Below are 14,257 nucleotides of genomic sequence, written 5' to 3' on the forward strand. Positions count from 1 at the left end.
TACAGTTACATATACAATGTGTCTAAAACACATTGCAATACAAAATCTAATTCTATTAGTTGCTTATTTCAGAAACATACAAACATGAAGCAATTGTACAGTAATTTAATTTACAAACTGACATTCAAAACAAACTATCAGCCAAGGCTGAGCCTCTGTATCTCCTCCCATGAAAGCTTACAGGAAGAGAAAAAGAAAAGCATTTGTCTGTTCCTCCCACTGAGTGAATGTGTGAGCAGGAAAAGGGAGAGGAGTGAAAGAGAACCTGAATGGTTTCAATCACGCACCTACAGATATATTACAAACAAACATCAATTTACTATTACATTGACTAGAGAGATCTATATACAAATACTAAACAACAGTGCAATGTTTGGTATGATAAAGAATTCACTTTTTGGAGGCGTGGAAGTCAATAATGGGACATTGCTACATAAACAAGAGAAGGTAAGCCATTGCCCACAACTTATATTTAAGTCTCAGTTCAGTGTTAGATACCTTTTTTACTTACATTTTAAAATAAGTTACTGATAATAGTGTTATAACAATAGCATTATTTATTGATTGACCTCAAGATGTATATAAATAAAAAACAAAGAGAAAAGCATACTTCCCAACATGACCCTCTCCAGGTGGGACAGAATACTCTGCTCCTGGACTTCCCTCTTAATATATGATTGCCATCACCTGTGCTGAAACACCTTTCTTATCCATTAACCCACAGGTTCTCAAACTCGGTCCTCGGGACCCCACATAGTGCATGTTTTGCAGGTAACCCAGCAGGTGCACAGGTGTATTAATTACTCACTGACACATTATAAAAGGTCCACAGGTGGAACTAATTATTTCACTTGCGATTCTGTGAGGAGACCTGCAAAACATGCACTGTGTGGGGTCCTGAGGACCGAGTTTGATAACCTGTGGGTTAATGGATAAGAAAGGTGTTTCAGCACAGGTGCCGGCAATCATGTATTAAGAGAAAGTCCGGGAGCAGAGCATTCTGTCCCTCCTGGAGAGGGCTATGTTGGGAGGTATGAAAAAGCAAAAGCGGGTTTATGTAGAACACAGGTTCTCAAACTCAGTCAGGCTTGGACTGGCCCACAGGGGTACAGGGGAAACCACCGGTGGGCCCTACTGCCCAGGGGCCCACCTTCTGCTCTAAGGATCATATGTTACCTTATACTGTACTATGGTGTATTTTCCACAGTGCATTTCTGTTATTAATCTGTTATTAATCTGGTACATTATCATGCATGCAGCAGCTGAAATTACTGTATATATTTATGAAGGGGCCCAGATCATACTTGCCTACCTGACCCTCTCCATGAGGGAGAAAATGCTCTGTTCCTGGACTTTCCTGGTAATGTATGATTGCCATCACCTGTGGTGAAACACCTTTCTTATCAGTTTGCCATCACCTGTGGTGACCTAGTTATCATACATTACCAGGAAAGTCCAGGAACAGAGCATTTTCTCCCTCATGGAGAGGGTCAGGTAGGCAAGTATGGCCCAGATGTTGCACTCACTAAGGCAGTGGGCCACACCCCCTCTGCAGACTGGCCACACCCCCAACATGGGCCCCTACCACTGCATTCCCCCGGTGGACCCTACATGCTCCAGTCCAACACTGAACTCTGTCCTCAGGACCCCACACAGTGCATGTTTTGCAGGTAACCCAGCAGGTGCACAGGTGAATTAATTACTCACTCATACATTTTTAAAGGTCCACAGGTGGAGCTAATTATTTCACTTGAGATTCTGTGAGGAGACCTGCAAAACATGCACTGTGTGGGGTCCTGAGGACCGAGTTTGAGAACCTGTGATGTAGAGTGACCATATTATCTCTTTTACCTGGGACGCTCATGAATTACACAGGTTCTGTGGCTGATTAATACCAGCTGAAATGTAGGCTTGAAGTCAGCCAGCCACAGAACCTGTGTAATCCATGAGCATCCCAGGTAAAAGGGATAATATGGTCACTCTAGTTTATGGAACGTTAGAAATGAGTTCGATATCTGAAAATGATTGGTATAATGCTTGTGTATATTTATTACTAGATGAATACCAGTGCTTCGCTGCGGGATGAAGATGGTAAATTAGAATTAAAGTTGGTCATTAATTTATGTTGGTTGGAGATCTACATAGGCATATATTACTTCCCTGACCCACTTTGTGTAGTAGCCAGGCCTCTTTTTGGTCCCCCAAGGGACCCTGCTCTTCCTACTATACAACTCTCAGTCTGTGGCTTCTTACTGCCTCTTCACATCATGTCAGTGCCCCTGTGAAATGATCGATTTATTTACAGTTTCTGATATAGCGCAGCACATTATGCATCTCCTGGTATACTCTGTGCTGCTGGGGGACCCTGGTACTTCCACTAGATAACTCTGTGTGTGGGTTCGTGCTACCTCCATTCCACTACTGGCATCATGTCACTGCCCCTGTCACATGCAGCCCTGTCCTGCCTGACATATCCTGCATCTCCTAATATACAGTACTCTGTGCTACACGTCATATCACTGCCACTGTCACATGAAGCCCTGTTGTCACTGACATATCATGCAAGTCCTGATATAGTCTGTGCTGCTGGCCCACCCCTAGGGGTGTGTTACCTCCACAGTGTTTGTTCCCCAATTGTAAGTCATATGTGTACCAAGTTTGGTGTAAATTGCACCTGTATTCCAGAGTTATGCTGTCTACTGAAATACTCTGTGCTGCTGCCTCACCCCTAGGGGTGCTAGGGGTGTCTTACCCGCACAGTGTTTGTTCCCCAATTGTAAGTCATATGTGTAGCAAGTTTGGTGTAAATTGGTCCAGGCATTCTGGAGTTATGCTGTCTCCTGAAATACTCTGTGCTGATGTCCAACCCCTAGGGGTGTTGTACCCCCACAGTGGTTGTTCCCAGATTGTAAGTCCATATGTGCACTAAGTTTTCTGTAAATTGCTCCAGCCCTTCCAGAGTTATGCTGGAACATACATACAAGCATACATACATACATACATTTTTGGTGATTTCCGAGGATGGGCAGTGATATTTGTAAAAGCTGTTCTTAGCAAGCACCTGGGACCCAAGGAGAAGCTACCTGCCAAGTTTCAAGATTGTAGACAGGCCTAGCGCTACCTGCTCAGCAAGGTCTGCAAAGCAGGGAGGCGCAGGGCTTGAGAGGCGCTCTCCCTCCCTGCTTAGCAACCTGCTGATGCGAAGCGCCTGCCACACTGCAACAGACTGCGGTACCGGCCCAGCAGTACGAACAACAGAGGCTTTTTAATCTCCCTTACTTCTCCCCTCTGCACTAGTCATGCAAGAAGACAGGCAGCAGCAGCATTGTCGCCCACCTCTCTTCCCTCCCCTCTGTGACTGCAAGCACAGTAGTCTTCAGCACCGCCCCCTCTCTCCCCTCCCTGTCCGTCAGTGGTGGAATCAAGTAGTAGGGGGCAGCGCAACCAATGCGCACACACAGGAAGACACGTGATATACACTGACCTGACTGTGTAGTGTGGAGGAGCAAGCAGTCCTGAGACGAGGAGCAGCACTGCTAGTGTAGCAGCCTGCCGCACTAACAGCCAGCCACACGAGGAGTGGAGGCTCAGGTTAGTGCTGCTGCAGATTAACAAAAGGGGGTGGGGGTGGGGGGAGAAACTGTCCGATTAATGTGTACTGGGGAGGGGGGGTCCTATTAATGTGTACTGGGGTGAGTGGTGTCCTATTGATGTGTGCTGGGGGTAGGGGTGTCCTATTGATGTGTGCTGGGGGTAGGGGTGTCCTATTAGTGTGTGCTGGGGGGGAGGGGTGTCCTATTAGTGTGTGCTGGGCGGAGGGGGGTCCTATTAATGTGTGCAGGGGTAGGGGGGTCCTATTGTGTGCTGGGGAGGGGGTTCAAATTTTTGTGTGAGGGGAGGGGGATGCAGGGTAGCAGCGATGTGGTGTGTAAGGTAGCGGTGATAGTGTCATGTGTGCGGGGTGGGGGATGCAGGGTAGCGACGATGTAGTGTGTGGGGAGTATAGTTCAGGGTAGAAGCTGCAGTGTAGTATGTGTGGAAGAGGGGCAGGGGTGGTACGTACCTGTCCTGTGTCTGGACAGTCCCTGGAAAATCTCTCTGTGACACTGGAGGAGAAATAGAGAACCGGAGGAGAAGCATTGTTGCGGAAGGGGAGTAATTAGACTAATTATGCTAATTTGAAATTTTCAATTGCAAGCACCTGCGATCCATATGATCACAAGGTATGTATGCTCCTGCGAACCGGACGAGGCTTGTAGCAGCTAGTCGCACGTGTGAAGCGGATGCCTGCGGGTAGAATGAGAACGGCCATATGTATATTTGTAGGAGGGCGCCAAAATGTATAGTTTGCAGGAGGGTGCCAAACACCCTTGCACCAGCCCTTATCGTAGGCCTTGTGGTTTAAGAGATTTTGTGATGAGTCAATCTCCTTTTTTGACTTATATATATATATATATATATATATATATATATATTATTTATTAACAGTTTCTCTTATAGCGCAGCATATTCTGTTGCAGTTTACAATTAGAATAACAGTAATAGAACAAAACTGAGCAAAACAAGACAGACATAGAGGTAGGAAGGCCCTGCTTGCAAGCTTAAAATATAATTGTAGTATCAGGAGGGAATGAGGGAGTGATCCTTGATATCGAGAGGCCAGTTTATCAGAGGGTGAAGATCCCTAATCCTTCCAAAATATATATTTATTTCCACAGAGTTTAGAGATTTTCACTTTAGAGTTCATTGCTACCTGTGATGGCCATTGCCAGGTATTGGCCTTTGCAGGGGCTCTCCTGCAGTACTGTATTTGGGATCCGGTCTGAAGATCGACGGTGTCTAGGTCGACAATGTTTAGGTCGACCACTATAGGTCGACAGTCACTAGGTTGACATGGATGGAAGGTCGACAGGGTTTCTAGGTCGACATGTGCTAGGTCGACCGGTCTAAAGGTCGACATGAGTTTTTCACATTTTTTTTTCTTTTTTTGAATTTTTTCATACTTAACGATCCACGTGGACTACGATTGGAACGGTAAAGTGTGCCAAGCGGTAGCTGAGCGAAGGCACCATGCCCGAAGCATGGCGAGCGAAGCGGTGCACTAATTTGGGATCCCGGTCACTCTACGAAGAAAACGACAAAAAAAAATCCTCATGTCGACCTTTAGACCTGTCGACCTAGCACATGTCGACCTAGAAACCCTGTCGACCTTCCATCCATGTCGACCTAGTGACTGTCGACCTATAGTGGTCGACCTAAACATTGTCGACCTAGACACTGTCGATTTGATGAACCACACCCACTGTATTTATGGTCAATTTTTATCAAACAGCTGTCCGCCAATGCTACAGTATGTCCATCCCGGGATGGCAACAGCAGGGTGTGCTACAGGAAAATGTTGTTTATTTAAAGAATATATTAATATAGATGCTGTGGTCCGGCACTCCCTGTAAGCCTTTCAAACTGCTGTCGCTGGTGCCATCACTTTGTAAAATCAATAGTATCCCATGGGTGCGGCACTCATGCTTGTCTCATACAAAAAAGGACATCCGTCCTGTTTGCTTCTTCAACGTTTCAATTTATTTTTCAAATTGTCATCAGGAAAGATTTTATTTCCTGATGACAATTTGAACCGTGGAAGACCCGGTGTCTTCCACGGTATAGCGATACCCAAATACACGATTCCAATAGAGGCGGCACTAAGGAGTCTGGATATTCCTTAGAAAGTTTTAATACATAGCGTCACATTCCCACTGGACTGTGACGCTATGTATTAAAACTTTCTAAGGAATATCCAGACTCCTGAGCGCCGCCTCTATTGGAATCGTGTGTGTATATATTTATTTATATATATTATATATATATATATCGGTATATAAAACAAGATTTATGGTAAGAACTTACTGTTGTTAAATCTCAAACTGCGAGGTACACTGGGCTCCACAGGGAATGACATTGGGGTGTAGAGTAGGATCTTGATCCGAGGCACCAACAGGCTCAAAGCTTTGACTGTTCCCAGAATGCCTAGCGCCGCCTCCTCTATAACCCCGCCTCCATTCACAGGAGCTCAGTTTTGTAGTTTGTGCCATGCAGTAAGCAGGCACTTAACAGGGGTGTAGTAGGGTATGCCGGCAGCCGGGCTCCCGGCTACCAGCATACCGGCGCCGGAATCCCGACCGCCATCATACCGACAGCTGGGAGAGAGCAAATGAGCCCATTGCGAGCACGCTGTGCTCGCCACGCTGTGGGCACATTGGCGCGCGTACGCTATCTATTTTCCATCCAAGGGGGTCGTGGACACCCAAGAGGGAGAAAAGATGTCGGTATGCCGGCAGTCGGGATTCCGGCGCCAGTATGCTGGTCGTCGGGAGCCTGGCCGCCGGCAAACAGAAGACCACCCACTTAACAGGAGGGCTGCTCCAGCAGCCCTGAGAGAAGCTTTGAAACAAGACCTTCATTATCCTTATTTGAATTTTGTCTTTGAGATTCTGGTGCAATAACACCACCTTCCTCCTCAATATATGTTAGACAGTTGGAGTCTACTGGTTGGGGAGGTACTGTAGATATAGAAGATTGGTCTAATAAATGGTTGGGAGTTGCCAAATACTCCATATGTGTTTGTATTAAAGAGAATGTGTATAAACTTTTATTTATTTAGTACTTAGGGCCTAATTCAGACCCTGTCGCTGATGTGTAAAAATAACTATGAAGCAATTTTTGCACATCTGCGCTTATGCAAGGGGCTTAATTCAGATCTGATCTCAGCAGCAAATTTGTTAGCTAATGGGCAAAACCATGTGCACTGCAGGGTGGGCAGATATAACATGTGCAGAGAGAGTTAGATTTGGGTGGGTTATATTGTTTCTGTGCAGGGTAAATACTGGCTGCTTTATTTTTACACTACAATTTAGATTGCAGATTGAACCCACCCCACCCAAATCTAACTCTCTCTCTGCACATGTTTCATCTGCCTCCCCTGCAGTGCACATGGGCCCTCATTCCGAGTTGTTCGCTCGCAAGCTGCTTTTAGCAGCTTTGCACACGCTAAGCCACCGCCTACTGGGAGTGAATCTTAGCTTATCAAAATTGCGAACGAAAGATTAGCAGAATTGCGAATAGACACTTCTTAGCAGTTTCTGAGTAGCTCCAGACTTACTCGGCATCTGCGATCAGTTCAGTCAGTTTCGTTCCTGGTTTGACGTCACAAACACACCCAGCGTTCACCCAGACACTCCTCCGTTTCTCCAGCCACTCCCGCGTTTTTCCCAGAAACGCCAGCGTTTTTTCACACACACCCATAAAACGGCCAGTTTCCGCCCAGAAACACCCACTTCCTGTCAATCACATTACGATCACCAGAACGAAGAAAAAACCTCGTAATGCCGTGAGTAAAAAACCTAACTGCATAGCAAATTTACTTGGCGCAGTCGCACTGCGGACATTGCGCATGCGCATTAGCGACTAATCGCTCCGTTGCGAGAAAAAATTACCAAGCGAACAACTCGGAATGACCCCCATGGTTTTGCCCAATTGCTAACAAATTTGCTGCTGCGATCTGAATTAGGCCCAAGATCCTAAACTGTGTTCTCTTCAAAGCGCAGTTTAAGACCTGGAGGGGGGCGGGAATGGGGCGTTGATGCTCCGTTTATGGGACGCGGTCCGGACAACAGAGGCATGTCTGGACTGTTGCTGGAGTGGGTTGTGGCGGCTGCGTGACATCACATGCAGCTGCTGTGACCCTTAACATGGCGTGTAGCCGTCTGTCTTCACAGCTAGGCTGCACAAGCAGAGGGTTACTCGAAACATGCAAAAGCATCGCTGCCGTGCAATGCTTTCGCATGTCTGCAAGGGGGGGAGGGGGGGGGGGGGCTTATCCGGCATGCGGGGTGGACTTGCCCTCTGCTGTCCCCCCCTCCTCCCTCCCGTATGTCAAAGAATTTGATTGTAGATGTGCTTTTTTTCTCACAGCTACGATCAGGTCTGAATTAGGCCCATAGTACCCACCAGACTGCACAGAATCTATTCTTCTTTATCTCCACTCTGCCAGGTGGCAGGTTCCTTAATTCATACTTGGTGGGAATTCCTGGCCGTTCAATGATTCTGGTATGACATGCAAACTCTTCTCATCTCTCTACTGAGTTCCCCTATCTCATTCCACTTTAAGTACATTTTGCTGCCTCGTCCCCTGCCAGACCTTCCCAACCATGCGCTAAGTAATCTATTTGTTGTTGCATAGTCATATTCCTTTTTAATTCCTTTGCCTTCTCTAATAACTGATTTTATAATGCTCTCATGAGTTTTCTCTGTTTGTATTCTTGCTCTTCTGTGTAGGAGCGCAATGCATTATTTGGCTAAGTGTGACTGCTGTGTAATTTGCTTGATGCCCCTTATAAAAATGTATTGGAAGAAAAAAATATGGGCAATGAATGTTATCCTTTCCTGCCAAGGAAATAACATTATACTGGTTTTGTTGGTCTTTTGACAGTTGTGGGTGGTTCTACTATTAGGCCTCTCAGCCCTGATACCATGCCCCAGAGAAAGTATGTAACATAGCAAACTGGTTTCTTAGATAAGATAAGCAAACATATGTACTGCTCATTTAGCATTTTTGCTTCATGCACAAAAATACATTTTTATATATGGAGCCTAATCAGGCTTGCTAATGCGGGAGGCTTCCGATTTTTAATTGAGCCTCCCGCTACCCTGCAAACCTTGCTTTGCCTCCTGGTTTTTAGGATCCCTCTGTGAAAATATGTACTGCGCATGTGCGAGTCCATAAATGCCGGGGGTGGGGCCTGCACGGGACACTCACTGCCGTCGTGGGTAGTGCTGGCCGCTGTACTGCAGTGACAGTCTGAGCGGAGGGTCATCACTGCAGCTAGCGTCACTGCGGAGCCAGGGCCAGTGCTAGTGTTTTTGGCACCCCCCCCCCTGCAAACTGTAAATTAGTACCCGAAATCTAAATACCATAATTTTTAAAGGGACATTGATCTCACAAAGAAGTAGCGTGGTTACTTAATAGTACCCCCGAATTCCCCCAATTCAAATTATGCCACACCAGGGGCACAATCTTATTCACATTACACCGCAAGTAGTGCCCGTGATTCATATTACACCACATAGTAATGCCCCTTATTCAGGTTATGTCACTTAGTAGTGCCTTTTATTCACATTGCACTACACCATGGTACCCTCTATACATGTTATGCCACACAGTAGTGCCCCTTATATACAATGCCCACAGTAGTGCCCCTTATACACAATTCCCACAGTAGTAGTGCCCCTTACACATAATACTCACAGTTGTAGGGCCCTTACACATAATGACCACATTAGTGCTGCTTATATACATATTGCCCACAGTAGTGCCCCTTATACACAGCTTCCCCGCTCTCTTGTCCCTCTAGCCCCCTGTCATCTTGTCTTCAAGATGCACAGAGCCTGTTCTTCTACACTTCAGCAGCGGTGACAGCATGACATAACATACGTTGTGCTAGAAAATAAAACCACTTGGACCTGAGGAGGGGATGAATGTCCAACAGACACAGCATGTGTGAGTACCAGGAGGGGTGGGCTGTAAGTGGAGGAGGACCATTGAGCCACCAGGACTTGAGTAAGAAGGAGGTGGCTGTGTTAGCAGCGGGTCACTTCCGCCGCTAACTCCCTGCTCCCGGCCGGTTGCCTAGCAACCGCAGACGCCGGGCGGCCGCTCTGCACTGCAGTCCCGGCTGTTACTAAGCAGCAGGGACGCCGCACGCTGCTCGCCAGCTAACAGCTGGCTAATTTGGATCTGGGACTGGGCTGCCTGCTGATTGGGCTACAGGGGCTTTTTATGGGAGCCAGATTAGCACAGCCCCGCCAGTGATAGCTTCTTGTGGAGCTGCTTCCTGCCCTGGAGTGTTCCTGTCCTGTGATCCTGTTATCCTGTGATCCAGTAGTCCTGGCGTCCGAGCCTGTTATTGGAATCTATCCAGCTTTCCAGTTCTGTGAGCCAGTGCCTGCGGCCTCGGGGTCCCTGTTCACCTGCGTGTACCTTTACCGGTGTTGTGAGTAGTGGCGTTGCCGCACCTTACGGCCTTGGCCGTATCATTCTATTTATTTTACTTTGGCATTTTCTGCGGAGGTTTCCGCAATAGCTGTCCTCGCCGCATTATGACGGTGTCGTGTTTGGCGTTTGGACAGCGTTGCTTTTGTTACAATTTGTCTCGGCGGCCGCGCCGCACATACTTTTGTTGTTAGTGTTTAGTAGTTGCCCCTAACTCTGTGTTTCTGTTTTAGTTAGAGGTTCCCCTTGTTCTGGGCCCATCTCAGTTTACTCCTTGTCTCCAACTAAGATCGGGGGGCATCGGAGTTGGGCAAACCTAATCCGCCCTTCAAACGCGGCTGCCGTGGGCCCAAGCAAACATAGTCTCGCAGGCATAGACTGAACACGTGGGGGAGACAACGGAGTCAGGGTTTCCGTAGGGGTTGCTGCCGAACTCCGTTCCAACTGCAGCATCACGTTCCTGTACTTGGAGCTTATCCACTCTGTCTCTTGAGTTCCAAATACAGTGAACGTAACAGGCTGCAGCTCATAAGTAACCCTAGCGCTGCCTACATCATCTATTGTGCAGGGCAATGGAGGTGGTGGAACTAGTTCCCCCTACCATTACAGGTGATGGAACTCAGTTCCACCTCGTTCCCCCCCACACACACTTTAACCCCTGGGCGTTCCCATGTCTCCCACAAAAAAGAAAATGATCTAATTAAAAAAATGGCATCCCTGTGCGCTCATCAGGGGGGCATCATTCAGATGCAGGGGGAAGGGGGGCAAGGGAGGCGCGAGGGAGCACTGCATCTAATCTAGCTTGCTCGTCGGCCAGTGATATTTGGGAAGATGGCGCTTGTGCACTAGAGAGCAAAGACTGGCACAGTGCCAGATTCTTTGCTTTCAATGTGCTGCACCAGCTTGCTGAAGATGTAATTGGGAAGATGACACCGGTAGTGGAGGAGGGACCCGCTTCTCAGATATATATAAGTATACATTAGGGGGTCGGGGGTCAGCAGCCCCTTCCTGGCCCCTACAGGATGCATGGGCCTGGGAGATATGTACCCGCCCTCCATCTCGGCGCCACTACACCTGTCAATCCCTGCTTCCCTCCTGTCTGAGGTTGGGGCTGCAGCTGCTACATCCAGCCTCGTTGTATCTCTCCAGCCCCCCCCCCCCCTCCGTTTTCCTTCAGCTCTAGCACTATTCTGTCTCTCCAGCTTCCCAGTGTATCTTCAATACCCTTCTGTCTTTCCACCTCCAGCAATCTTCTGCCTCTCCAGCCCTCCAGTGTCTCTCCACCTCCAGCCCCCTTCTGTCTCTCCAGCCCTCCATTGTATATTCAGCTCCAGCCCCATCCCCCTTCAGTCTCCCCAGCTCCTCAGTGTATATCTAGCCTACAACACCCTTCTGTTTCTCCAGCCCCCCAGGCTGATGACCGAATAGTGTTTCTATTGGGCAAGAGCATAAGACTGTACTGCACCCCAATAGGTGCTTCTTCAGGACACCCATTGTCTGTGATGATGGGTGTCCTGAGACCCTTACTTGGTTAAGGTGTTGTTCACATAACGCTAGGAGGTGGCATCTGTTGTGTTCATACAAGGCACCCTCAGAATGCACCACATATATTTTGGGCCTGTTTGAAGATTACTGTCATTACTCGGTCAGACCCGGCAAGGTTCTGGGTGGGGATGGTCTGTCCATGGTACAACAGTCTTCAGCGATCAGATTTTTTTTATCTTGAATGGCTTTGAACTGCAACCGGAATTCTGCAGCGCATCTTGCACATTATTCGCAACTTGTAGTATAAGTTTGAACTTATGTGGGAATGATGGTGTGTGCGGACAGAAGGCGTTGAGAGTCAATCTCCTGGAGTTTTTCAGAAGTAAGGAATGCCATAAACACGTTAGAACCAACTCTATGACATATATCTAACGTGCTTTGGAGATCGTACTACTCTTTCTGCTAGTTTGTTGGACTGTGTATATCAAGAACTTCATGGCATTGTCAGTAAGTAGCAATGCATAGTATGACGTGCAGAAAAGTGTCTCTTCATTTTGTTGATGACTGTGGCACGTGTCAATTTGGGAAGATAATCTACCTCAAACTAGTTGGAATATGAATCCGTTAACACAAGGTGCTCTTAACCTCTCCATTCAAAGAGATCTGCAACAACAATAAACCAGGTCAGGAATCTCATGGAGAGTGGGCATGTAAAGCATTGCAGCAGGAAACACTCAATTTCAGCAGCCATAGAGGGCCCAAACACGTGATCCTTGACCTGCTGTATGGTGGCCTCACACCCGGGGTGCTCCTGCTGGACCTGCTGATCATAGAAGCCTGGCCATGCAGGAGGATGCCAATTATTATTATTATTACCAGTTATTTATATAGCGCACACATATTCCGCAGCGCTTTACAGAGACTATTTGCCCATTCACATCGGAGCCTGCCCCTGTGGAGCTTACAATCTATGGGGGTAATTCCAAGTTGATCGCAGCAGGAAATTTTTTAGCAGTTGGGCAAAACCATGTGCACTGCAGTGGGGGCAGATATAACATTTGCAGAGAGAGTTAGATTTGGGTGGGTTATTTTGTTTCTGTGCAGGGTAAATACTGGCTGCTTTATTTTGACACTGCAATTTAGATTTCAGATTGAACTCACCACACCCAAATCTATCTCTCTCTGCACGTTATATCTGCCTCCCCTGCAGTGCACATGGTTTTGCCCAACTGCTAAAAATTTTCCTGCTGTGATCAACTTGGAATTACCCCCTATATTCCTTACCACATGTACACAAGCACACATTCATACTACGGTTAATTTATGTTGGGGTCCAATTGACCTACCAGTATATTTTTGGATTGTGGGAGGAAACCCATGCAAGTACGGAGAGAATATATAAACTCCGCACAGGTAGAGCCATGGTGGGAATCGAACCCATGACCTCAGTGCTATGAGGCAGTAATGCTAACCATTACACCATCCGTACTGCCCGTTGAGAGGGTCAAGTCATTGCAAAAGACAAAGAAAGGTCACAAAACAATACCTTGGAGCACGAAGGCTTGCCATGCAAGTTAACACAAGATAACCTTTAGCAGAGGTCATCAATGAATGTGGTATCACAGACCCCCTCCATGCACCTGGAGGGGATGACATTATACTCCATGACATCCAGGTCATCATCAGCATAAGGATACCCAAGTTCAGGAGGTAAGCACTTGATAAGGCATCAGCGACATGGAGGTCCTTGCCACGTTTGTACAAGTACAACACATCCACATGGTATCTTTTGGAGCTAGAGCATGAACATTTGGATTCATGTGGAGGCTGAATGCAGGAGTTTGCGGAGAGTGGTGATCAGGTGTTGGTGGCCTGTCTCAACCAGCACTGGATGACCATAGATAAACTTGTGAAACTTATGACAAGCAAAGACTAGAGCCAACCGTTCCTTTTCAATTTCAGCATAACATGAATCAGTCTACATAAGGGCCCTGTTAGCAAACTGAGGGGTTTGTTATACTGCAAGCAGACAGCACCAAGACCATGTCGGATGAACAGGAACGCGCACTTAAAAAATTGTCTCACCAGGCTGGAAGTGAGCATAGCCCTGAGGCAAGAAATAGCAGCAGCATGGCAATCCAGGCAACACCAGTGTAGTATTGCAGAAATTGTGAAAGGTAGTTGGTCATACCCAAAAAGTGCTGCAGATTGAACTTATCTGTGTGGTGAGTTAAATAGCCTGTGTCTGGGCAAGATCTTGTGTAACACTCTCTAAAGTTAGAAGGTGGTCAACATATGGGACCCCCAGTTACTGTGAAACAACACTTGTCAGGGTTTAACTGTATATTGGTTTCACGGATTCTTTTTGGAGGACCATACAACATTGCAATTCTTCACTAATAGTGCATTTACCATAAGGCATTCGGAGAAAGGAATACCTGCCCACAAGTGTCATTAACATGGTGAGCTGGATGATTCCTTGTCTAATGTGACCTGCCAGGATCCACATTTGCCATCCAGAGTGTTAAATATCATTCCAATCAGCATATCCGCTGTTACTTGCTCCAAAATTCTGAGGGGGTGATGCCATTTCATTATTAGAGCTTTAAACAAGTGCACAGGGCTAATGCAGATGCATACCAAACTGATTTTTCTACAGCAGCATCTATTGCTGACACCCACAGGGAAAGGTTCTAATACTGGAGAAATTACACCCAATGCTGTCAT

The 14,257-nt window shown here is 47.0% G+C and overlaps 1 protein-coding gene across 1 annotated transcript in view; it reads left to right on the forward strand.

Moving 5' to 3' along the window:
• Positions 1 to 200: 200 nt before the first annotated feature.
• HEBP1 (heme binding protein 1) overlaps positions 201 to 14,257 on the forward strand; it is a 145,885-nt gene continuing 131,828 nt past the window's right edge. The window contains exon 1 of the mRNA XM_063940382.1: positions 201 to 447. Within this exon, the coding sequence (XP_063796452.1) occupies positions 370 to 447 (78 nt within the window). The 5' untranslated portion in view covers positions 201 to 369. The remainder of the gene's footprint in view (positions 448 to 14,257) is intronic.

Source organism: Pseudophryne corroboree, chromosome 9 (assembly GCF_028390025.1).
Source record: "Pseudophryne corroboree isolate aPseCor3 chromosome 9, aPseCor3.hap2, whole genome shotgun sequence".
Taxonomy (NCBI): Eukaryota; Metazoa; Chordata; class Amphibia; order Anura; family Myobatrachidae; genus Pseudophryne; species Pseudophryne corroboree.